The sequence below is a fragment of the Chlorocebus sabaeus genome, chromosome 4 (genome assembly GCF_047675955.1).
Source record: "Chlorocebus sabaeus isolate Y175 chromosome 4, mChlSab1.0.hap1, whole genome shotgun sequence".
NCBI lineage: Eukaryota > Metazoa > Chordata > Mammalia > Primates > Cercopithecidae > Chlorocebus > Chlorocebus sabaeus.
Genome location: NC_132907.1, coordinates 1,667,525 through 1,691,590, shown reverse-complemented (window position 1 = coordinate 1,691,590; position 24,066 = coordinate 1,667,525). Strand labels below are relative to the sequence as shown.

Below are 24,066 nucleotides of genomic sequence, written 5' to 3'. Positions count from 1 at the left end.
TATTCTACTTATTTATCCGATTTATTTTCTGGGTCCCAACCCCTACAAGAATGTAAGCTCTATGCAGGCAAGAATTTTTTTTTTCACTGCCACATCCATAGGACCTAGTATCTTACAAATTATAGATTATCAATTAATAAGTGTTGAAATTGAGTTATATTTTATTTACATTCATTCTCCATATATTTTGGCTAAAATACAAATGATCTTGTTGATCAGAACTCAAAATACATACCAATCTCAATCCAACTCTCCCACTCTATACAAAGCAAGATCCAGTAGAATAAGCCCAAGTCACAGATAAAACACCAACACAAATAATTTCAGTGACTGTGATACGAAAGTTTAAGAAAGCATTGTTTTAATGCTAGTTTCTGTGAAATATAAATCAGGATATTAACTTTCTTCACAATAAGGATTATTGTAGGATTATTACCCATACTTTCTCTAAAGAAAAACAATGTTTAAACTTGAATGGAAGCAATGGATAATGCAAAAGGATTGTACACTAATTTCAGTCATAAGAAGCTATTTTAATTAGTAGATAATTTCTTCATTTAATCTTAAGATATATTAATTTTAAATAAATTAGCATATTTTAAGATTTCACAACTTATTCTGGCTTACCTGTAAACAAGTCTAATTCAATCATAATTCAATGTTGAAAAAAAAAAAAAATTTGTATTTTCTGTCAGTTCCTCTAATCTCATAGAAAGGTAAAACAAAGCTGGGGTAAATATTAAGTATTTATAGGTTTCAGATGCTCAAGGGAGTAAAATGTACCAAAAAGATGAATCACTGACATGGTAAACTGACAGTCCTTTATATCCAAAGAAGAAGCTAACACAGAAGTATGAGACCAAAGAAGTTTGAGAAGTTAGATATATATTTTTTAATCTTTTTGACTTAAAAACTGTTAGGATTCAAAATAATAGAAAAATTAAGATACCATAAAATCAATTTATCTACAGCTAGAACCAGATTTCCTAAATAGGCAGATAAGTAACTTTTTTGCCGAGTTACAATAATTATATAATTTAAAGCACCATATTTCATATGTTCTTGATTTAGAAACTACTACCTTATCTGAAATTATCTTGGTATATATTTACAGGTGAAACCTTCAGAACTTTTTTTGTAGTTTGCAAATCTTGATTGGAGTAGGTAACAAATTTCAATGCTGATTTCACAATTTTCTCAAACCAGTTTCCTTTGGTTAAAAAAAACCCTGCAGACTAAAAAGAAGAAAATAACATCAAGGATGATGACAACTGATCTAGACCAATAAAAAGAGACAAAAAGAGGTACTCAAGTAAAAAAATCAAAAGATGTCCAAGTTGAAAAGGAACAAAAACAGTCTCAAATTAAAAACAAACAGAAAACCACAACCATTACATAAGGAGGAAGTTCACCATCTCTTCTATCACCCAACATTCAAGAGGGCACGTATACAAACAAGGTAGAACCAACCACTACTAAACTACATGCAGCCCCAAGCTATTTGCTATGCATGATATAAAAAATATATAAAGAATATAATCTAAATCAAGAGAAAGACTTAAGACGTATAAGTCATTTAGTAATCAAATGCTAAACTAAGGGTAATGAGTGGAAGTGCAATAGGAATTTAGAGGAGGAAAGGTGTATGGCGTGATGTTATTAACAGCTATTATTAATAGAAGAAGACAAGACTTAAGAATGGAGGAAAGAAGGAAAATTGCTCTACTCAGAGGCAAATGCATTAGCAAAGTGAGAGAAGTGGGAATGAGTTGTGGTAAGTATAGGAAACAGTGAGAAAGCCATGCTGAATGGATCAGAAGGGACTTATTAAAGAAGAGAAGAAAATTAGGTTGGATAGGTCAAACAGAGCCTCAGATTACAGATCCTGAAAGTCAAAAAGACAAGTATGAACTAAAATATAGCAGCAAATAGGAAGCCATTAGGAATTTTTAAGTAGATTGTTTTTAAAGACCACTATATAGAAACAAATACCATTTTTCTCTTGGTAATCAATTCTAATATTAAATATCCTTCAGTATCTGTGTGTCTCCATATGTAATTACAATTCTTCATGCTACAATGGAATCCTCTATTCTTCTCTTCCAATTCCTTCTTCATTTGATGCAACATTTAACATAATACGCTAGCACTGAGGTCCTCTCACTCATGCATACACACATATATGTATGTACGTAAGTTTCAAAAGGTTAATTTCTAAAAAGACAAAATAATCTGCCCCTTTTCAACCCTAAAAGCTACTTCCTTCTTTTTTTTGAGGGGGTGGGGTGGAAGGGAAAGGTCCATTCACCAATTTTCTAAACAAACCCTTATTGAGATCCAACCACCTACTAGGTACCACTTAAACCCATTTTCCTTCCAAGGGTAAAAACCTACTACCCAAAATGATTCCATGTAACCCCATACTCCTCTATTTTGGATATTTCCCTTGATTGTAAGGATTTCTAACATTTCAAAGAAACACCTAGCTCTCTTGCAAGAGAGGGAGATGTCTTTAACATTCTTCCACAACACAACTCCCTATTAATTCTTCCCTCTTATACCTCTCCTCCCACTTTTCTTCTCAATCTCAACTGACTTTTTTTAAACAAGAGTATTCATTTTGTACGTTTTCACTCAATTTTTTCTATCACCAACCCAAAATATATATATATATTTTTGAGATGGAGCCTCGCTCTGTCGCCCAGGCTGGAGTGCAGTGGCGCGATCTGGCTCACTGTAAGCTCCGCCTCCCGGGTTCACGCCATTCTCCTGCCTCAGCCTCCCCAGTAGCTGGGACTACAGGCGCCCGCCACCACCCCGGCTAATTTTTTGTATTTTTAGTAGAGACAAGGTTTTACCGTGGTCTCGATCTCCTGACCTTGTGATCCGCCCGCCTCGGCCTCACAAAGTGCTGGGATTACAGGCGTGAGCCACCACGCCAGGCCAACCCAAAATATTTTTATCCGACATAAATCAAGCATAAAAAGTGGCAACAATGGCACTTAAAAAGAGTTAGAAAGTGACAGTCATGCCATAAAGGCAATGATATTCCTCAAAGACAACATATATAGGTAAGTGAACTGATATGTCCTACTGTCCCCAGTTGAGGCTATGAAACCTTAAATAATATTCCAATATGCTCATATAAAGATTCCACAAAGCTAAAACAACAATAACAATAAATAGTAATGATAATGATAATGGAAGCTAATTACAGAAAGGAAAAAAATGATACCTTTAAATCTAATAACAAAAGGTATTTTGTGATGACCCATAGTCTGACATTAAAAAAAAAACAAAAACCTATGCCATTAAATCTTTCTTCTGAAAGGAATGAGTAAAAACAATCATGAAGTAAAAATAGATTCCAATTTATTATTTAGCATTCTAGACACTTACCTTTTACCTATTATTACTACCTCTATATTCTTCCCGAATTGAATTTCAGATTGTTCCTTACCCATTTTCCATCTAAATTAAATAAAAACAAGTATGAGACAGTCATATAAAAAGGATGACACCCACAACCCAAAACCTTCTAAACTTTTTAAAGCATCAGATTCAATTTTCATAATTCATAATTTAAAACATGAGAAATAATTATGTACGATTTTTAGTATTTGTATTCTTTCCCAGAGAGATACTAATCTTAATCTCCAAATTTCTAAATTGGTCTAAACTATATTCCTAGGGTCTCAGATGATAAAAGGAAACTTCTATAAGAGATCAGAAGGATTTTGAAAAATCATTTCAGAAACCCAAAATACACTGATGTCAATATAAAAAATGGAGCCAAAAAAGAATATCTACTATTTCTGTGCCATTTTTGCTTTGAATCAAGGACATTTACAGACAACTAAGAGTACTTATTTACACCCAATTTGCAGCCTAATTATATTAGAATAGAACTTTGTTCTAAGGAACATAAGGAGTATAATATAATACAATTATATTAGTTCGTAATCTAATGAAAACAGAAAAATTTTTAATGTTAATAATGCATTTAAATAGTCATTAAAAATAGTAACACAACTAACTACACATCTACAAGTTCTAAGAATATTTTGATAGCATCCCTGAAGTGGCTTCTGTCAAACAAAAAATAATATAGAATGGTCCCTGGAGAGAATGGAGGTGGTTTTGAAAAGTTGAATAAAGTGAAAAAAACATGCTACTTCAGAACTAGGAAGTAAACAATGTTTAGGCGAGGCAGGTAGGGACGAACAAGGAATGAAAAGTTTCCCTAACCAAAACACTCATTAGTGATCTACCTAAACAGAAGTATAAGTTCAACAGTAAAAAGTCTTACTGGTAAGAAAAGAAAGTATAGTAATCCAAACAATGTTAGTAAGATAATAGTTAAAAAAGAAAAAAAAGTACCAACTTGACTATTTCACTGGCTTCTTTAGCCCTGGTAACACTTGGCTGCCCTCCTCATCCAATCTAGTTTTAATTTATCACTCAGTCACTTCAGCTCTGTTCTTACAAAATACCCTAGATCCTGTCAGCCCCGTTACTCTGTCATATCCACCCACCAAGGCTTACCCTAGTTGAGAGTGAGCTTAGGAAATCAAATAGATCTAGGATCAAAGCCATTAGGCCTTGGATACCTGACTTCATTACTCAAAGCCCATTTCCTCACCGGTAAAGTAAGAATTGCATCACTTACCTGAAATAAACATAGATGGAGTACTTGGACATAATCTATACTGATAATGTCCTATCTACTGTTATTCGCTCAATCAACTTCACTACCTGCCATTCCTAAAACAACTAGTGTGATAACTCAGTTACAAATTTTCTCTACACATTCAAAATCCCCAACCCTCTCTGCAACCTCCTTCTTACTTGCTCTCTCAAGAAGTAACTTCTTACCTATACAAATGGCCCCTGACTTACAAATGGCTGAACTTACAATTTTTTGACTTTAGGATATGCTTATCAGGATATTAAATGCATTTTGACTTACAATATTTTCAAGTTAAAATGGGTTTATCGTGGTGTAACCCCATCATAAGTCAAGAAGCATCTGTATTCCTCAAAAGACAGCTATTATCAAACATGAGTATCCTCTTCAAATTAGTTACTACACTACATGAATACTAGAGTACAGCCTACAACAGGGATCACTTCCTCCTCCAAACCACTTATTAACACTTATAACATTATAACTGAGCTACTCAACTGCAACTTAACAAATATTATTTTTATTATCTTATATAGACATAACCTGTCTCCCAATTCAATAAATTCTTAGATGTAGGTCTTATATTTTCAGTGCTTCTTAGATACCCAACACTTACTGAATAATACATATTCAATAAAGAGCTAATGATCTTCCAGCTTCCAAAGCTTACCAGTGTTAACAAAAAACTGAGTGACTGAGGGAAGTGTCTCAACCAGCAGAGGTTTATCGAGTCACACTTTGAGGACGCTCCTGGGGAAAAACAAGCCCACAGAAGCATCTGTGACCAAAGAGGGCTTTGGCAACTCAGTATTCTAGGGGAGAGCATGCAGGAGTGAAAAACGGTGGGAGGGAAGTAGGCAGTGAGGCAAATGGTTACATTCTCCTGAGTACCTTTTCTGATAGCATAGTTACTGATTAGCAAAAATGTTATATGTTCACAAAAGAGTAATCAAAACAATGAGAGAACCTGAAATTATGAGAACTAGCTGAAGAAACTGGGGACTAGGAAAAAAATAAATGGTGGAGAGGGAGTGAGGGGAAGGACTGTTGAAAGGGAGAGATTATCCATGTAAAAGTGAAGAAAAATGAACTAATGAATGGTTAAAAATAGAGGAAGATTAACTTCAACTTAAAATAGGAACTTTTAATGAGACCTATTTAAATGTGGAATGAGGCGTTCAGTGGAAGTGCTTCCCATCGCTGGAGATGAAAAAGCACAGGCTGAACAATCCACTCAGCAGGAATGATTTAGGATAAACTGAATGTCAGATGGGAAGTAGGACTGGAAGCCTCTTAGATTCTTCCAGCACAATGTCTCTAAGGCTCTAAAATATCTGTCTTGCTCCAAATCACTGCAGCACCTGCTCCTATTGACACTGTCAACGGGAGAAAGAAGAAAAAGATGCATTCTTGTAATTCTGTCATCAGAGTACATATCCTGTGGAAACAAGGCTGTAGAGAGTTAGTACAGTTTATGGAATCAGACACAAAGTTAAATATAACTTTTATGATTCAAATGTCAGTCAATATTGTCACCATGGTAGAAAATACATCCTACATTCCAAATTAACTCAAAACAAATTTGTGTTTATGAGGGAGTCCACTTGTATCACCTTCCACGCTGTATTATTATTTCATGTATGCTAGGTTTTGCTTCCCTGAAGTCTAACTTCGTGTAAACCGAGACTATTGTTTAGGTTCTTTTTTTTTTTTTTTTTTTTGAGACAGAGTTTTGCTCTTGTTGCCCAGGCTGGAGTGCATTGGTGTGATCTCGGCTCACTGCAACCTCCGCCTTCTGGGTTCAAGCGAGTCTCCTGCCTCAGCCTCCTTAGTAGCTGCGATTACAGGCGCCCGCCACCACGCCCGGTATTTTGTGTATTTTTCATAAAGACGCGGTTTCACCATGTTGGCCAGGCTGGTCTCAAACTCCTGACCTTAGGTGATCCGTCCGTCTCGGCCTCCCAAAGTGCTGGGATTACAGGCGTGAGCCACCGCGCCCAACACTGTTTACGTTTTTGCGTGACCCGCAGATCTTTATCTCGCTGCTTGAGTAACAATTCTGCTACACTAACAGATAAACTCAGTAGACTGTCAAGAAATTTTGTAATTAACTGCAGACAGAGCATTTAGTGAGTTACCGCACAGACTCTTCAATTTTCAGTCGTGCTCTGACTGGCTCCCTGTGTAAACTCAGGTCAGTCATTTAACCTCTCTAAGCCTGTTTTCCTATCTGCAATATGGTGAAAGTGAGGATCATGGAAAATATTCCATATAAAAGTACCTGGCATGCAGTAGATGCTCAGTAAATGCTTAGTGTAACGTTCAGCACCTAAGTGTCATGTGAGTATTAAATAAATCTGTTCCTTATTACAATTATCTTATGCAAAAAAAAAAACCTGCCAGATACTAGCATTCAGTTGAATTATGTTAAGTAACTAGTACAACTCCTCTTTTTACTGTCAGAATATTAAAACTACTGGTGTGATGTGCAAATTATATACTCGAAACTAGATACTGAAATTGGAATTTGGCTTTGGGACAGAAATCTGCTTCTTCCAGAACTCTCCAAAGGAATTCAACAGTCAAAAGAGACCGGTTTTTATTCTGCAGCAAAACGATGATATTCTGAACCTACGCCAACTAACTGAATACGTCGCAGAGCCCATTTCCCCCTCCAGTTTCGCTTATCTCCTTTGCTCTCTGAAGGCAAGGAACAGCTATGCTTTCCCCCACCTACAGCCTGAAACTTCTTACTAGGCCCCGCTCCTCGTCCCATGAGAGCACAGTAAATCCTGACTGCACAGGGTAAGAGAAGCTATAAGATGAGACAGACTAGAGATTTCCCTGGGAAGGTATTCGAGGGGCTCTAAGGTATTCTCGGCGCACCTGAGGCGATCCACCCAGAGGCCCCACAAGGAACCGCCCTATTGAACTTAAGTGACAGCCGCGCCGCCACCTCATCGCCGCCCAGTTCACGCTCTCGCAGAACACTCAGTCACGCTTGCGCGGCTCAAAACGAACAGCCCCGGCCCCGATCCTTTCTTTCGCTAAGTACCATTTCAATCGCCTTTATGATCCCTTGTGCAAAAGCGACAGAGATCCGAACCCACCTGGGACAGATGCTCCTCTTCTACAAATGCCGAGTCTGCAATGAGAGCGCATGCGCCTTTCCCAGGAATCATTCACGTGACTGGAAGTGGCTGGGTTCTGATTTGCTCGGTATTTGATTAAAAAGCCTTAATGTGGGTAAAAGCGGGGATTTCTCTGTTGCGCATGTGCGCGCTCTCAGCCTGATGGGAGTTGTAGTTCTGCGGGTGAAGCCCGACGTTGCTATCAAGAAACCAAACTGCAAGCTTTGGGAGTTGTTCGCTGTCCCTACCCTGCTCTGCTAGGGAGAGAACGCCAGAGGGAGGCGGCTGGCCCGGCGACAGGCTCTCAGAACCGTTACCAGGGATGCTACTGCTGTGGATGTCGCTGGTCGCAGTCTCGGCGCTAGCGGTACAGGCCCCCGGAGCAGGGGAGCAGAGGCGGGGAGCAGCCAAAGCGCCCAACGTGGTGCTGGTCGTGAGCGACTCCTTTGTAAGTACCGTGAGGCAGGGGAGGGGCGCCCCGCTAGGGACCGGAGACCTCCCCGCCGCCGCCTGTGCTGCAAGCTTTGGGTAGCAGAACCTGAGACATTTTCAAACACCTTTCACCCCGATGCAAAGAAAGAAATACATTTTATTTGAGGCCCCGTGTACTCACAAGCACACCACATACCTGTGCAAGCATGTAAAACAATAGTGAAACACTGAAAACATCTTTGCAGATTTTTTTTTTAATACTGACCTCGATTCGCTAAATTATTTTACCACTACTAATGAACTTTCAGTCTATACCCCGGTTTGGTTTAATTGTGTGGTAAAATAACATTCTGCATCTCCATAAAAGCGTGTTAGCTTTCCAAAAGTCATTTCCCAGTTCACCTCAAGTTTGCAGGAATTCATATTTGGTTGAGAAGTGAAGAAAGTTTATTTTTATTATCCAGATTTGTGATAATCCTGTTAGTGCTGATTCAAATGGAATCGTTGGTATAACTTGATTCACTCCCCCGTATTCCAGAAAAATTTTGCGTGTGTGTGTGTGTTGGTAATGTGGCCGAATCCCAAACTTAAACAGTTTCTGAAACTTTCCCAAGCCAAAGGTGCTACTGTCAACCTTACCCGAAGCTTTTAGGATGATACATGTTTTAAAAAGTGCTGCTTAGACAATTGTTTGGTTATTAATTGTAATATTAGTTTATTATCACTCGGTGTTACTGTGGTCACACAGAGGTTGATGTTAAGCATATCTGGCACTAAAGAGTGTTTGCAATCATATGTTGTATTCCCTTTCTCATAGATTAACCCGTGATGATTAAAATTGCATAGTCTGGATGTGCCTGTGAGATTTTTTGAAAATATTAAAGTTATCTTTGTGATTTAAACTTAGAGAATGGGCGGTACTGGAAATTGACTAGGTGGCATTTTATTACAGAGTGTTCTTGTAATCAAAGACGAATGAAGGAAGCAGGATTGTGCAGAGGAGAAGCTGAATTTTGTTGCTATCTTATGAATGACAGTTCTCAAACTAATATGGTGCTTCAGAGCTGCTTTCCAGTTGGAGTGAGGGGAACAGACCTTTCTACCTGCATGTTGGATGGCCACTGATTGTGGGCTGCTCCTAGAATGGGGCATGATGTTGGGCAAACCAGCTGTCTTCAGCAGAGGCAATTGTTCATTCCTAAAATGGAATTCGGATGTGGATCACAACATCCCAGAAACTTCCAAAGATGACTGAAATATTTAGGTTTGTTACTTTTTTAGTATAGTATGAGTGCATAGATTTTTCTATATTTGCTTACATTTTTGGCATTCACATACTTGTTAGTATTCAAAGTGTCCTATCTTTGGCCAGTGGAAGCCCCTTCAGGTGGTTCTGAGTTCTTTTGACCCATCCCCATTAGTATTTGACAGCTTGCTTTAACAGAGTTAAGTGTCCACAATGCGTATTTCCTGCCCCATCTTGTATTTAGAGACCACAATCTGAGTGTTAGGGTTTTCAATCCATCTAGATCTTTCCAGTGGACAAATCTAGAAAGTACATATATTTTAGAAAGAGAAAAATAAATTGTGAGATTATATTGATACTTTCCATTCAAATTTATGAGTTTATTCTTTAATTTTTATACTTATATCTTTTTTGTCTTATGCCAAATATTTTGGTCTAAACACATTAATACAATTACTTATTTGCTTTTTCCAAACATATAATATGTATATATCAATGTGTTTGAAAATAAGACAGTAATATTACTAGAAATAATGCTAGTCCTGAGTGGAGCTTACAGTTTCTTTGAAGTTTTTGTTTTAGGTATATTCAACTATATAGTAAAAAGATTGGTCTTTAAACTTAAAATAATTCCTCTCTCTATGATTATACCAGTTTGGTATGCTGTTAGATTCTTGACACTGATGTATCATTTCTAAAACTCTACAGGCTAAGATAGAGCAGTTGAGCTGATAATAATTGTAGGAAGAAGATAGCACATTTGTTTTACATTCAGGATAGCAACGCAGGAGCTTTGCAGACCGACTCCCAAGAAAACAAGCAAAACAAATGAAAACACTTTCTACATAAAAACTATTAAATATTTGAAACATATAAAGTGTCTGGAAATTGTCCTAAGGGCATACACCAAATGAAGAAACATGTATTCAAGAAAACCCACTAAAACTTGGTAAGAACAGCGAGAAGAGTCTGTGGCAGTGAACTATGGCTTTGACGGAGGTTTCACTCACGTGGGTGTGGCCAAGAAGATAGGACTCCTTCTCCCCGCAGCTCCCAATGACTGGTTATCATATCTCACTAGAAGGGACAGGCTGTGAGGATTTCTCATCTTCTCCTAATCCAGGTTGGAGGGGTTAAATTCCTAATGAACGCAGCTGAGAAGTTGAGGGCTCCCTTACTTCAGCCAGCCCCCACTTACAGGACAGAGGCTTAATGCCAGGTGCGGAAGCTTGAGAATACTAGGACCCTCACTGCCCTGGCCCTAGCTCTGTAGTAGGGCAGAGGTTCCATACCAGGAGAGACAAGCTGAGAAGACCAAACAAGCTTCTGCAAAGCAAGCAGAATGGAGGAAATAATAAGGATTAGAGCAGAAATTAAGGAAACAGAGGATGGAAAAATAGTAGAGAAAATCAATGAGACAAAAAATTGGTTCTTAGACAAAATCAGCAAAATTGACAAACAGTAGCTACGCTGAACAAGAAAAAAGACAAAAGAGCTAGATTACTAAAATCATGAAAGAGAATGGATACATTACCTTAAGAAATAAAAGAATTACAAGGGAATACTTACATGTAACAACTGTATATCATCAAATTACATAACTTAAATGAAATGGACAAATTGCTAGGAAGGCAGAAACTACTGAAACTGACTCAAGAAGAAATAGGCAATCTGAATAGACCTATAAGAAGTAAAGAGAGTAAACTGGTAATTTTAAAACTACCAACAAAGAAAAGCACAGACCCAAACAGTTTCACTGATAAATTCTACCAAATACTTAAAGAATAATTAATATTAATTCTTCATCTCCTCTTCCAAAAATTAGGAGAGAACACTTCCAAACTATAAGACCAGATCGACTAGGCACAGTGGCTCACACCTGTAATCCCAGCACTTTGGGAGACCGAGGTGGGTGGATCACCTGAAATCAGGAGTTCGAGACCAGCCTGGGCAACATGGTGAAACCCCGTTTAATTATACAAAATACAAAATTAGCCAGGTGTGGCAGACACCTGTAATCCCAGTTACTCGGGAGGCTGAGGCAGGGAGAATTGCTTGAACCCGGGAGACAGAGGTGCAGTGAGCCGAGACTTGCCATTGCACTCCAGCCTGGGCAACAGAGCAAGACTCCATCTTAAACAAACAAACAAACAAAAAAACAGTTTTTGCCTGATTCCAAAGCCAGGCATACATCACAAGGAAAGAAACCCACAGACCAGTATCCCTTAGGAATATAAGAGCAAAGATCCTCAACTAAATGGATTTGGCCCTCCATATTCACAGGTTCTGAATCCACAGATTCCACCAACCTCAGATAAAAATATATGGTATTTACGGGATGTGGAACTCACAGAACTTGACTTTTCCTATCCATGGGTTCCTCAGGACTGACTGTGGGACTTGAGCTCGCAAAGATTTAGTATCCTAGGGAGGTATTGGAAACAATCCCCTGCAGATACCAAGGGACAAATGTACTAGGAAACCAAATTCATTAATATATAAGAAGGATTATTCATTACCAAGTGGGATTTATCTCCAAAATGTACAGTGAGTTTACTCTCTGAAAATCAATTAATGTAATACATCATATGGTCTGAATAAAGGACAAAACCCATGTGATCATCTCAATAGATGCAGAAAAAGCATTTGACAAGATTTAACAATCCTTATGCATTCAACTGGCTAGAAATAGAAGGGCACTAAAAGATATCTACAAAAAAAAGTCAGAACTTTACACTGAATGGTTAAAAGAAAAAAAAAATCAGTTTTCTGACTAAGATCAGGAAGAAGACAAGGATGTGTATTCTCACCACTGCTCTACAGCATTGTACTGGGGGTTCTAGCCACAGAATTAGAAAAAAGATTAAATAAAAGGCATTCATATTGGAAAGGAAGAAGTAAAAGTATCTATACTTGCAGTAATCTTGTATATAGGATTCTACAGATCCACTACAAAACTATTGAACTAATAAATTAGTAAGGCTGTATACAAGATCAGTGTACAAAAATAAATTATATTTTATACACTTAATTGATTAATACACTTACAGTCAAATTAAGAAAACAGTTCCATTTAAAGTAACATCAGAATGGATGAAATACTTAAATCTAATCAAAGAAATGTAGTTCTTATACTCTGAAAACTACAAAACATTGTTGAAAGAAATAAAAGAACATTTAAATAAATGAACAGACATCCCCTTTTCGTGGATCAGATTTAATATTGTTAATAAAGCAGTACTCACCAAATTGATATACAGATTCAATTCAATGCCTGTCAAAATCCCTAGAACTTTTTTTTTTTGCAGAGATGGAAAAACCCATCCTAAAATTCATATGGAAATTCAAGGGACCCAAAATAGCCAAAAATAAATCTTGAAATAAAAAGAACAAAGTTGAAAGACTTATACCTCCCAATTTTAAAGCTTACATCATAACTACACCAATCAATGTAGTATATAATTGGCTTAAGGATAGATGACATACAGATCAACGGAATAGAATCTGAAGTCCAGAAATTTCATGTTTATAGGAAATTGATTTTTCAACAAGGGTGCCAAGACCATTTAATAGGGAAAGAATGATCTTTTAAACAAATGGTGCTGGAAAAAAACAATATGAATGAGGTTGGACCCTGCCTTGCACCATATATTAAAAAAAAAAAAAAAAAAAAAAACACTTTAAATGATTGATTGAACAAATTACAAATTGTAGTAAAACTGTAAGACTCTTACAACATAGGTGTAAGTCTTCGTGATTATGGATTAGACAATTAAAACATGGGCAAAAGATTTTTTTTTTTTTTTGACAGAGTCTCACTCTGTCTCCCAGGCCAGAGTGCATTGGCATGATCTCAGCTCACTGCAACTTCTGTCTCCTGGGTTCAAGCCATTCTCCTACCTCAGCCTCCCGAGTAGCTGGGACTACAGGCGCCGGCCACCACACCCAGATCATTTTTTTTTTTTTTTGTATTTTTAGTAGAGACGGGGTTTCACCATGTCAGCCAGGATGTTCTCAATCTCCTGACCTCAAGATACACCCGCCTAGGCCTCCCAAAGTGCTGGCATTACAGGCATGAACCACCACACCCGGCCAAAAGATCTTAATAGACATTTCTTCATAGAAGATAAGCAGATGACCAATAAGTACATGAAAAGATACTCAACATCGTTAATCATTAGGGAAATGTAAATCAAAACCACAGTGAGACACCAGTTACACCCACTGGGATGGTTATAATGGAAAAGACAATAACTAGAGTTGGCAATAATGTGAAGGAATTACAACCCATACACTGCTGGTAAGATCATGCAACCATTGGAAAACAGTTTGGCAGTTTCTCAAATGGTTAACCGTAGAGTTGCCGTATAATCCAGCAGTTTTACTCCTAGGTATATATCCAAGGGAAATGAAAATATGAGTCTACACAAAAACTTGTACATGAATGTTCATAGCATTATAAATGTTCAGTATACATAATGGCCAAAAAGTATAAACAACCCAAATGCCCATCAATTGATAAATGGATAAATAAAATTTGGTAATATTATTCAATGATAAAAAAAAATATGGTACGTGCTACAATGTAGATGAAACCTAAAAAGATTATGCTAAGTGAAAGAAGCTAGTCACAAAGGACTACATATTGTGTGATTCCATTCATATGAAATGTCCAGAGAAAGCAAATATGTAGAGCCAGAAAGTAGATTAGTGGTTGTCTAGGCTTCAGGCAAATAGAGAGTAATGGCTAAAGAGTGCAGAGTGTCTTTTGGGGATGATGAGAACATTCTAAAAATTGACTATGGTAATGGTTGCACAGCTTTCTGAATATACTAAAAATCATTGAATTGTACACTTTAAATGGATGGGTTGTTTAATGTGTGAATTATACCTTAATAATCACATTTTTTAAAAAATAGAAAATATGCCAGGTACGGTGGCTCACACCTGTAATACCAGCACTTTGGGAAGCCAAGATGAGCAGATCACCTGAGGTCAGAAGTTCGAGACCAGCCTGGCAACATGGTGAAACCCCATCTCTACTAAGAATACAAAAATTAGCCAGGCATGGTGGTGGGCACCTGTAATCCCAGCTACTCAGGAGGCTGAGGCAGGAAAATCGCTTCAACCCAGGTGTCGGAGGTTGCAGTGAGCCGAGATTGTGCCACTGGACTCCAGCCTTGGTGACAGGGTGAGTCTCTGACTCAAAAAAATAAATAAATAAAATTTTAAAACTTAAATAAATAAATAATAGAAAACAAGCATCTCTGCCTGGGTCCTAAAGGACATAGGCATCTTCTGCATCCCCATTCCTACTCCTACCTCTACTCCCTGCCACTGCACCTGTAGCAGTTTTAGTTTTGGTGAGGTTTCGGGAGTGGCGGGAGAGAGTAGGTACAGGAATGTTCACTACAGAGTCTAGTGAGAACCTCATTCAGTCTGTTGAACAGATCTGGGAAGAACACTATAAGCAGTCTTGCCATGCTAACATGACAAATGAAAGTTGCTGTTACATCCTTTCATTAGGATGATACATTCAAATCTAAACTTCTCTGATTCTGCATGGCCCATAACGATAAGGAACCAAGTACAAGCCATGGTTCAGAAGGAGCAGTCAAAATCACAAAATCGTATCTACCAAAAGGCTCACCCACCCCAAGGGGGAAAAATGTGCGGAGCCCTGAGAATTAATTAACAAGAGCAGAATGCAGCAACTAAAGGCAGTTGGTACCATTTCTGTCACTTTTGCAGAAAGCCAATTAATGGGTCATTTTCATTTTTTAAATGCACAATTTTAGAGTGCTTAATTTGTTTGAACCATAGGAATGGCTTTGAGAAAATTGAAACGGGCTATTAGTAAATTATAGAAGTTATCCCAAAAGCAATTCTACAAGATTTTCTCTCCCAACTAAATCTGACAGAACTGTGTTTTCACTTGGCTGTCCATTGTAAACCACATTAACATAATATGGAAAACTTACTTTCTCTGTTTTTCATCAGCCAGCTGTATTAAGATGCCTTTCAGTTCAGAATGAAATATTCTATGGACCGTCTCCCATTGATACCATTATCAGCAGTACTAGTAGTAGCCTAGTTTTTAAATGATTCATTAGTGTGTAAAAACTACGTGAAGTCAAAAACCAAAACTTCTAGAAAATGTTTAAATATTTTCTCTATTAACATTTTGGTCTTCGTTTAGAGTATTCCTGATATTTTTCACATTCCGAATATGTAGATCATAATTTAAATATTTCCTAGGAACCAAATTTTGCTATTGATATGCTTAATCCAATTTATTAAGCTTTGCAAAAATATACTGTTGAATTTTGAGCATAAATTTGTCTTCCTTTTTAAATTGAACAAATCTCTAGATTAGAGATTCATTTCATTTCATTCACTAAATATTTGCATCCCGCTCGCTGCCTTATATACATCTCAGACAGTAGTCTTAACGTAGATCACCTTTCACTGATGGAATTGTTGGTAACTTTCCCATATGAGGGCAGTCACCCCCTCCCTTTCTGGTTACCTCTGCCATTATATTTCAAAGAGTCCTGCTTTCCAGCCTGCTTTTGATACAGATGATGTCCCTGTACTAGTCATAGAAATGAATCAGGAAATCACTAACATGGATTTTAACCTGACACATTAGTTATTGATATGCTGCGGTAGTCATTTGCAGTGGTCGTTACACCAATTTGAACCTAGCCTGCAGGACTTGGAGTCCAAATCCCCATATTTAAATTATATGACACCTTTAAGACAGTTCTTCTACCTTGTGACCTCCTGCTCCATCCCCCAACCAGGTAAGCCTGGGTTGTCTGGATTCTAGGCAGTGGACACAAATTGTTATCTCCCCATGTCCAAAAGATTGTAAGCATAAGACATATAGACATTTGGAATTTGTAAGGATAAATTTCTGAGAATTTGAATTTAAGGGCTTAAAGAAATTCTCATGAGGGAGGGCTATGCACCTTTTTTTTTATTTTGAGATGGAATTTCGCTCTGTCACTCATGCTGGAGTGCAGTGGTGCCATCTCAGCTCACTGCAACCTCTGCTTCCCACATTCAAGTGATTCTCTTGCCTCAGCCTCCCGAGTAGCTGGGATCACAGGCACCCGCCACCACGCCTAGCTAATTTTTGTATTTTTCTTAGAGACAGGGTTTCACCATGTTGGCCTGACTGGCCTTGAACTCCTGACCTCAAGTGATCTGCCTGCCTCGGCCTCCCAAAGCGCTGGGATTACAGTCATGAGCCACTGCGCCTGGCCTCTATGTACTTTTGTCTTTGACTTTCTAGCTCATCATTGAGGAAATCCATAGTTACTTGCTTAGCATTCAGTGATTACTCTTGCTAGAAGTGGTAATTTATTTTGACATAAGACATGCATAATTTTCTCCATCTTAAAAAAAAGAACTGACTTTAATCCCACATTTTCTTCCAGCTAACACACCATTCTCTAACATCGATCCTGTTTTTCTGTTTCGCTTTGCAAAATAACTTCTTAGAAGAGCTTTTCTTTTTTCCCCCTGCTGCCTCACTTTCCTGCCTCCCATTCCTTCCCCTTTCCAGTTTAGCTGTTCATCTTTACCGCCCAGTGAAAGTGCTCTTGTCAAGGTCACCAGCTGTCTCCATACTGCCAATTCCAATGTGCATTTTCTGGCCTCATTTCAGGTGCGTTCTCAGCACAGCAGATGTTACCTCTTTCTTGGCACACTGTCTTCTCTCAGCTGTCATGGCACTCGGTCTCCTCACATCTTCCTCCCTTGGCCATTCTTTCTCAGTTTCCCATGCTGCTTTCCCCTCTTATTTGGGACTCCTTACAACTTCTTCTAGACCCTTTTCTTTCCCCTCCTTTCCCTCTCTCCCTAAAAGGTTTTATTTAGTCTCACAGTTTTCAAAACCATGAATATGTTAAATACTCCCAAGTTTTATTTCACCAAGATAGACTTCTCTCAACTCCAGATTCCTGTCTGTATCCAACAGCCTACTTTATGTCTCTATTTAGGAATCTCAGCTATCCCAAGGGTTTAGATATATTCTGTATTTTGGGTTGGCTCATGTTTTAAACTGGAATTTATTTAGACTTATGTTGAAAACATATAATAGAACTCCAGGACTGGAATATTCTTTTTTCTGTTCTTGCTCTTTACCAAGGTGAGTTCTTCAATTCCCAGTTCATCTCCAAAATGCATATCTCCAGCCCAAACATCTCCTAATCTTCAGACTCATTTATCAAGCTGCCTAATTTTTTTTTTGTAGAAACAAGGTCTCCCTATGTTGCCCAGGCTGGTCTTGACCTCTGAGCTCAAGCTATCCTCCCACCTCAGCCTCCCAAAGTGCTAGGATTACAGGCATGAGCCACCACACCCCACCCCAGCTGCCTAATTGATATCACCACTTCCATCTCACAGATACCTCAAACTTTGTATGTCCCTTAAATTCTTTGAATAGCTGGATCCTACTCATTCTTTAGGTCTCATATATCCCAGAGAAGACTTCCCTGTCCACACTATCTAACATAGGTCTCTCTTGTCCTTCTGTATCTCAGATTTTTTTTCAAAGCATACATCATAATTTGTAATTATTCATGGTTTATTTGCCAGTATACTTTTTGCCTCTCCCACTAGACTGTAAGCTTCATGGGGCCTAAGACTCTGTTTTATTCACCATTGCATCCTCAGATTTTGCACAGTGCCTGGCACATAGGTAAGTATTCAATAAATACTTAGTTCATCATCCCACAAAAGAACGTTCTAGGAAGTCCTTTATTTACTGTATTCAAATGAATCCAAGCGTAACACTGCATTGAATTCTAGATATTTATGTACCAGATACTGGGAACACTCTCTATACTTGTTTTGTTTTTATCTTTGGAGGATTCTTAAAATCATATTGAAGTCTTCTGCTATTGTAAATTTTATGGTTAAAGAAAATAATTTTCTTCTTTGGTAATGCAATCATTGCTAATTAAATTTCCTTATTTCCAGGATGGAAGGCTAACATTTCATCCAGGAAGTCAGGTAGTGAAACTTCCTTTTATCAACTTTATGAAGGCACATGGGACTTCCTTTCTAAATGCCTACACAAACTCTCCAATTTGTTGCCCATCACGCGCAGGTATGAACATCCTTAATATGAATGGGAGAAAGTGGCTACACACTGAAGCTATATTCACAGTTTAAAAGATTATACCTAAAAGTAGAATAGTTATATTTGGCTTCAATAAAATTGTTTTAATATAAAAGATGTGCATTTTAAGGTATATATTGGCTACTGGGCATGTTCAAATTGTATTTTTCAAGAGTAGGAATTTTTATCATTTAGAATGGTGTCTAGTTCATGTATTACCATTTTATTTCCTTGTGACCGGGGACTAAGAATCTCTTGACCATTCAAGAAAATGAGGGAATACGCATATTTCCTAGAAGAGTTCTGTTTCCAGGGAAATTTTTCAGTAATGGTATAGGTAATTGGGAGGACTTCTATGAACATTAGAGTATAACATAAAGTAGTTACAACTTATATTTAGATTTACCTGAATTTTTTCTTATTATTTCGGATTACATACTTTACCTCTTTCTTTCAGTTTCAATTCACTTTTATCCCAAGTCAAATTGTTCACTTTTATTATAATAATTTAACAAATAGACATAGTTTTATTGGCAGAATGTCAGTGACATTAAGCCATGAATAATTAACAAATAGGAAAAAACTGCCATTTTTATAAATTCTATCTATTGTCTGATAGTTGTTTTCCTTTTCCCCTGTCTTCTGGTTTATGATTGTTGCCTTGGAACTCATAAGTGGCACTCAGTGATTTGGTTTGTCTGTAAATGAGATGATTTTCTCTGTGATTTGAGTTATAACTTCTCTTTCACCTATATTTTCAACATTAACAACTCTATTATTACCAGTGATTAAAAGAAAACTAAACTATATTGTAAATGATATTTCAATAATGAAGGACCAGGCATATTAAAAAACAGTTTTGTTAACTGTAAAGTAGAATGAGCAGTGGGCTAGGGTGAGACAATGACCTGGATGCGAATCCTCAAGCAAGTCACTCAGTCTTCTTATTTGCAAATTACTGTGTATATTGTGTACCTCACAGGGTTGTTCTGAGCATCACATTAAATAATGAATGAGAAAGTGGCCAATGAACCCTAGATGTCTCAAAATGTCAGATGTTGCTTTTCCTGGAAGAAGTATATTTTGAAGAGTAGGCAAGATTAAATAATTTGTCAAAGACTACTCAGTAACTGGTGTTATTGGGATTCAAACCCAGGTAATCCCCCATCCCAGCTCTCAGAAAACATCTTGCTAGATGAAAACAGAAAGCTTATTCTAACTTTCTATTTATGTACACAGAAATGGGAAAAGGAAAATAAGTATTGATTGAATAAACAATCATAGTTGTAGGAAATGAGAGATAAGGCATAGCACACTTACATTTTTTGTGGAAAGCCAGCAAAAAGACAGGGAATAAGGGAAGATCCTTAAGGATATTGGGGAAATGAGATCTGTACTTCAATTGTCTGATTTAGAAAATTAACCAATAAATACTTAGGGATTATTTTTGTGATTGAAAGAGGCCTCTAGTCACACACGCTTCATATTTAATTCCAGCTGTATTTACCTTAAGTAACTTAACCACTAAGCATTAGTCAACTCATCTGTAAAATGGAAATAGTAACTCCCCACAGAGTATCTCTCTGATAAAATGAGGCAACAATCAGAAATGTTTGCTAAAACACCTAATCTGGGTACGTTTTATTGCAGAGCGTGAGCTCTACACTAGTGGACTGCTCTCTCAGAGTAATTGTCCTAATAGTTAAATTGTTAAGCGTTACCTTAATCCCAATTCCTTTTTTTTTTTTCCTCTCTCTCAGCAATGTGGAGTGGACTCTTCACTCACTTAACAGAATCTTGGAATAATTTTAAGGGTCTAGATCCAAATTACACAACATGGATGGATGTCATGGAGAGGCATGGCTACCGAACACAGAAATTCGGGAAACTGGACTATACTTCAGGACATCACTCCATTAGGTAAAAAATGAAGCAAAAATAATCTTCATGGATTCCCTCTACCATAGCGTGTACATGTACTCTTTTTTTACTTTAACTTTTTTGTTTTTCCACAAAGGTGAAAGTAAATATCTTAATCCCTTCATTGTGTTAATTAGGCTGAAATTTTAGCTTTCTTTCATCTTCGTAAAACATTAAAATGGCTAATATACTAGTCATTTTGTTTTTCTTAAACATTAAAGGTCTATAAATAGTGTTTGTAAAGTTGTTTAGCCCATGCTTTATTTTCATTGAATTTCTTTTAATGGCTACTGTATTGTTAATTTTAAAATCTGTTTTTAAAACCATAGCCTTCTTGCTGCTTTCCTTGGTCAGTTCTCTCTAACTTGAGTCTATTGTAACTTTGTTTATCTTTCATTTTACTAAGTCCTCAAAAACCAGGCAGCTAAGCATAGTGGTTAAGAGTAGAGGTCAAGAATCAGATTGCCTACTTTTGAATAATAGTTTCTGTTTACTACTAGCATTGTAGTAGTCTGATCTTGGACACATTGTCTAAATGTTGACACTGTACTTTCATTTCTTTGCTGTGAGGATTAAATGTATCAATAAGTTCAGCAAAGAGCTGACATAGGAGACCTGAGACTGCTCTGCTTAGAAAGGCTTGCTTGGAAGGTTGGCCCCTGTCTAGCATCTGGGAATTTGGATTTCTGGAGTATTCCCACTATTCCTTAACTGATAAGCGTGGCCTATTGTGTGCCTGGAGCATTTGTACATTGCGGTTTATGCCGAATATCAGCGTTCCTTCCAGGAGTCTGGAATTTTGGTATGTGCTAAGTAGAGGGTGCTTATATAATCAGCCCCCCCTCCTGAAAAACTTGGGTACTGACTCTCTAATGAGCAGAAACAGCACTTCACATGTGTTGTCGCAATTTGATGGTGGAAGAATTATGTCCTCTGTGACTCCATCTGGATGCTTGTGCCTAGTTTCTTCTGGACTTCACCCTAAACACCTCTTCCCTTTGCTGATTTCACTGTGTATCCTTTTATGTGATAAACTATAGCCATGAGTGCAGCTGTATTCTGAGTCCTGCAATTCCTCCCACTGAACTTCGGTGTGATCTTGGGATCCCCCAACACTTGTGGCCCCCAACACAAATACCTATTGGGGATTAGAGTGCCTCTTTCTTACCTAGGCAAGTACTAATTGAGGGTTATTGGTAATGATTGTTGTGATGATGACGATGATACAAATGATGATGATAAATAATAAGAAAAAATTAAGTTAACAAAAATAGTGATGAATGTAGTGCGTTGAATAATGTTCCCCCAAATTTTGTGACCACCTAGAAAGAACTTCAGAATGTGATCTTATTGGAAAATAGACCCTATTTGCAGATGTAGTTAGTAAGGATCTCCAGATGAAATCATGACTGCTGTCCTTACTAGAAGAGGAACAAGGACATAGGTGCACACAGAAGAAAACAATGTGAAGACGGAGGCAGAGAGAGTGATGCAGCTACAAGCCAAAGAATGAAAGATTGCCAGGAGTCACCATAAGTTAAGAAGAGGCAAGGAAAAATTCTGCCAGAGCCTTCAGAGGGAATGTGTCTCTGCTGACACCTTGATTTTAGACTTATAGCTTCCAGAACTGTGGGAGAACAGGTTCCTGTTGTTTTAAGCCACACAGTTTGTAGTAATTTATTCTGACAGTTCTAGGAGATGAATACAGTGAGTTTTGGGTAAACAGATACTAAAATAATCTAAAATAATCTGAACATTAAAATTGATTTGCTAGTTACTGTTTAATTTCTTTCCTTTTCTGTCCTCCAGAATCTAAAAGATGGCAGTACAGGAAACACGGAAGCAATCCTGACATTCCTGTTCTTTGCTCTGTCTTCTAATGCATGGCCAAATGTAGTCAGTTCTGCTTCTGAATTATTTCTCCAATTTACTCACTTCTCACTCTCTCCACAAAGCTACTGTCATCTCTTGCCTAAACTATTAAAATGGGCTTCTACCTGGACTCTTCGTACTCTATCTGACCCATTTTCTATAGGCAACTGGAATGATCTTTCTTAGATATATGTCTGATTACATGACACACTTGCTTAAAATCTTTCAGTGGTTTTTCTCTTCAGGTTAGTTAAAATCCCAAATCCACATCATGATTTATGAGACCCTACATGATCTAGCCCCTGCCTACCTCCAGTCTCATTTCATACCACTCTATCCATCCCTTAGTATGCACCTGGTTTTTTAAAGCTTTCCTTAATATGCTTTTTACTACATCTGGACTATTGCATGAGCTAGTTTCTCTGTGCAAAATCCTGTTCCCTTACTCTGCCCTGCTAATATCAGAAAGAAAGGGAGGGAGAGGAAGTACATGTAGGAGGAGGAGCATAGCTTTGTGTCCACCAGAGCAGTCAGATACCCAGCTTCCCTGCTTACCATCCTTGTAACCTTGGGCAAGTTACTTGATATTGAGTGTCAGTGTTCTATAAGAATTCTTGGTCAAGTTACCTGGCATTACGTGTCAGTGTTCTGTAAGTTTTCTGTCAGAATTATGATTCCTACCTCGTTGGATGACTGTGTTTTATATGAGTTAAAAGATACTATACAAGGAGTAAGCAGAATAATATAAAATATTTAACAGTGCCTGGCACAGAGTAAGCATTTAGTCAATTGAAAGATTATTATTATGAAAATGGCCTAACCAGAATTGCAGTCGAACATTTATATAACCATCTTTTTTTTTTTTTTTTTTTTTGAGACAGAGTCTCACTCTGTTGCCCATGCTGGAGTGCAATAGCTTGATCTCAGCTCACTGCAACCTCCGCCTCCCAGGTTCCAGCGATTCTCCTGCCTCAGCCTCCTGAGTAGCTGGGATCATAGGCATGCACCACCACGCCCAGCTAATTTTTGTATTTTCAGTAGAGACAGGGTTTCACCATGTTGGTCAGGCTGTTCTCGAACTCCTGACCTCATGATCTGCCTGCCTCTGCCTCCCAAAGTGCTGGGATTACAGCCGTTGAGCCACTGCGCCCGGCCATAACCATCATTTTTCTCAAGTGCTTTGCATTACTAGTTACTTTATGGAGTTTCACAACTTTCTCTTTAAAATCTTTCTCCTTTTTAGAATGCAAGCTTAATCTAAAGTAAAATACAACTGTTTATAATAAAATAAATCTAAGATTGAATGCCGTCTATCTCCTGTAACTTTTATTCTTCTATGTGACACAGTTAAAATATGACCTGACTTTTATTCCACAGCAGGATAATTATCCACGCAGAGCAAGGACCTTATCTCTTCTTCTCTGCTTTGTTCCCATTTGCCAGCATAGCACCAGTACATTGTAGGTTCACAATTAAATTTTTGATTAATGAATGAATGAAAAAGTTATTTTGAAGTACGTACAGTTTATTATTTGGTAAACATTGATATTCTGTGTAATGCAGGATCATATCATTTGTTCATTATTAGTATTTTTTACGTAGCTACAATAGAGGATATCCTGTTTTTATGTTTTTTTAATTTTTA

At 37.6% G+C, this 24,066-nt stretch overlaps 2 protein-coding genes across 4 annotated transcripts in view; one reads left to right on the top strand and one right to left on the bottom strand.

Annotated features, from left to right (window-relative positions):
- Positions 1–7,873, bottom strand: part of SKIC3 (SKI3 subunit of superkiller complex) — a 92,007-nt gene extending 84,134 nt beyond the window's left edge. Inside the window, exons 1-3 of one of the 2 annotated variants that reach the window (XM_007978822.3) lie at positions 7,798–7,873; positions 3,400–3,471; positions 1,082–1,235 (exon numbers count right to left, since the gene is read on the bottom strand). The gene's annotated coding sequence lies outside the window, so the exon portion shown is untranslated. Of the gene's footprint in view, positions 1–1,081; positions 1,236–3,399; positions 3,472–5,357; positions 6,387–7,797 lie in introns of those variants that run through there. The other variant, XM_037982217.2, reaches the window with a different exon arrangement.
- An 88-nt stretch (positions 7,874–7,961) lies between these two features.
- ARSK (arylsulfatase family member K) overlaps positions 7,962–24,066 on the top strand; it is a 49,846-nt gene continuing 33,741 nt past the window's right edge. Inside the window, exons 1-3 of one of the 2 annotated variants that reach the window (XM_007978797.3) lie at positions 7,962–8,266; positions 18,488–18,617; positions 20,390–20,549. In XM_007978797.3, coding sequence (XP_007976988.3) covers positions 8,141–8,266; positions 18,488–18,617; positions 20,390–20,549 — 416 coding nt within the window. In that variant the 5' untranslated portion in view covers positions 7,962–8,140. The remainder of the gene's footprint in view (positions 8,267–18,487; positions 18,618–20,389; positions 20,550–24,066) is intronic. The other variant, XR_005234651.2, reaches the window with a different exon arrangement.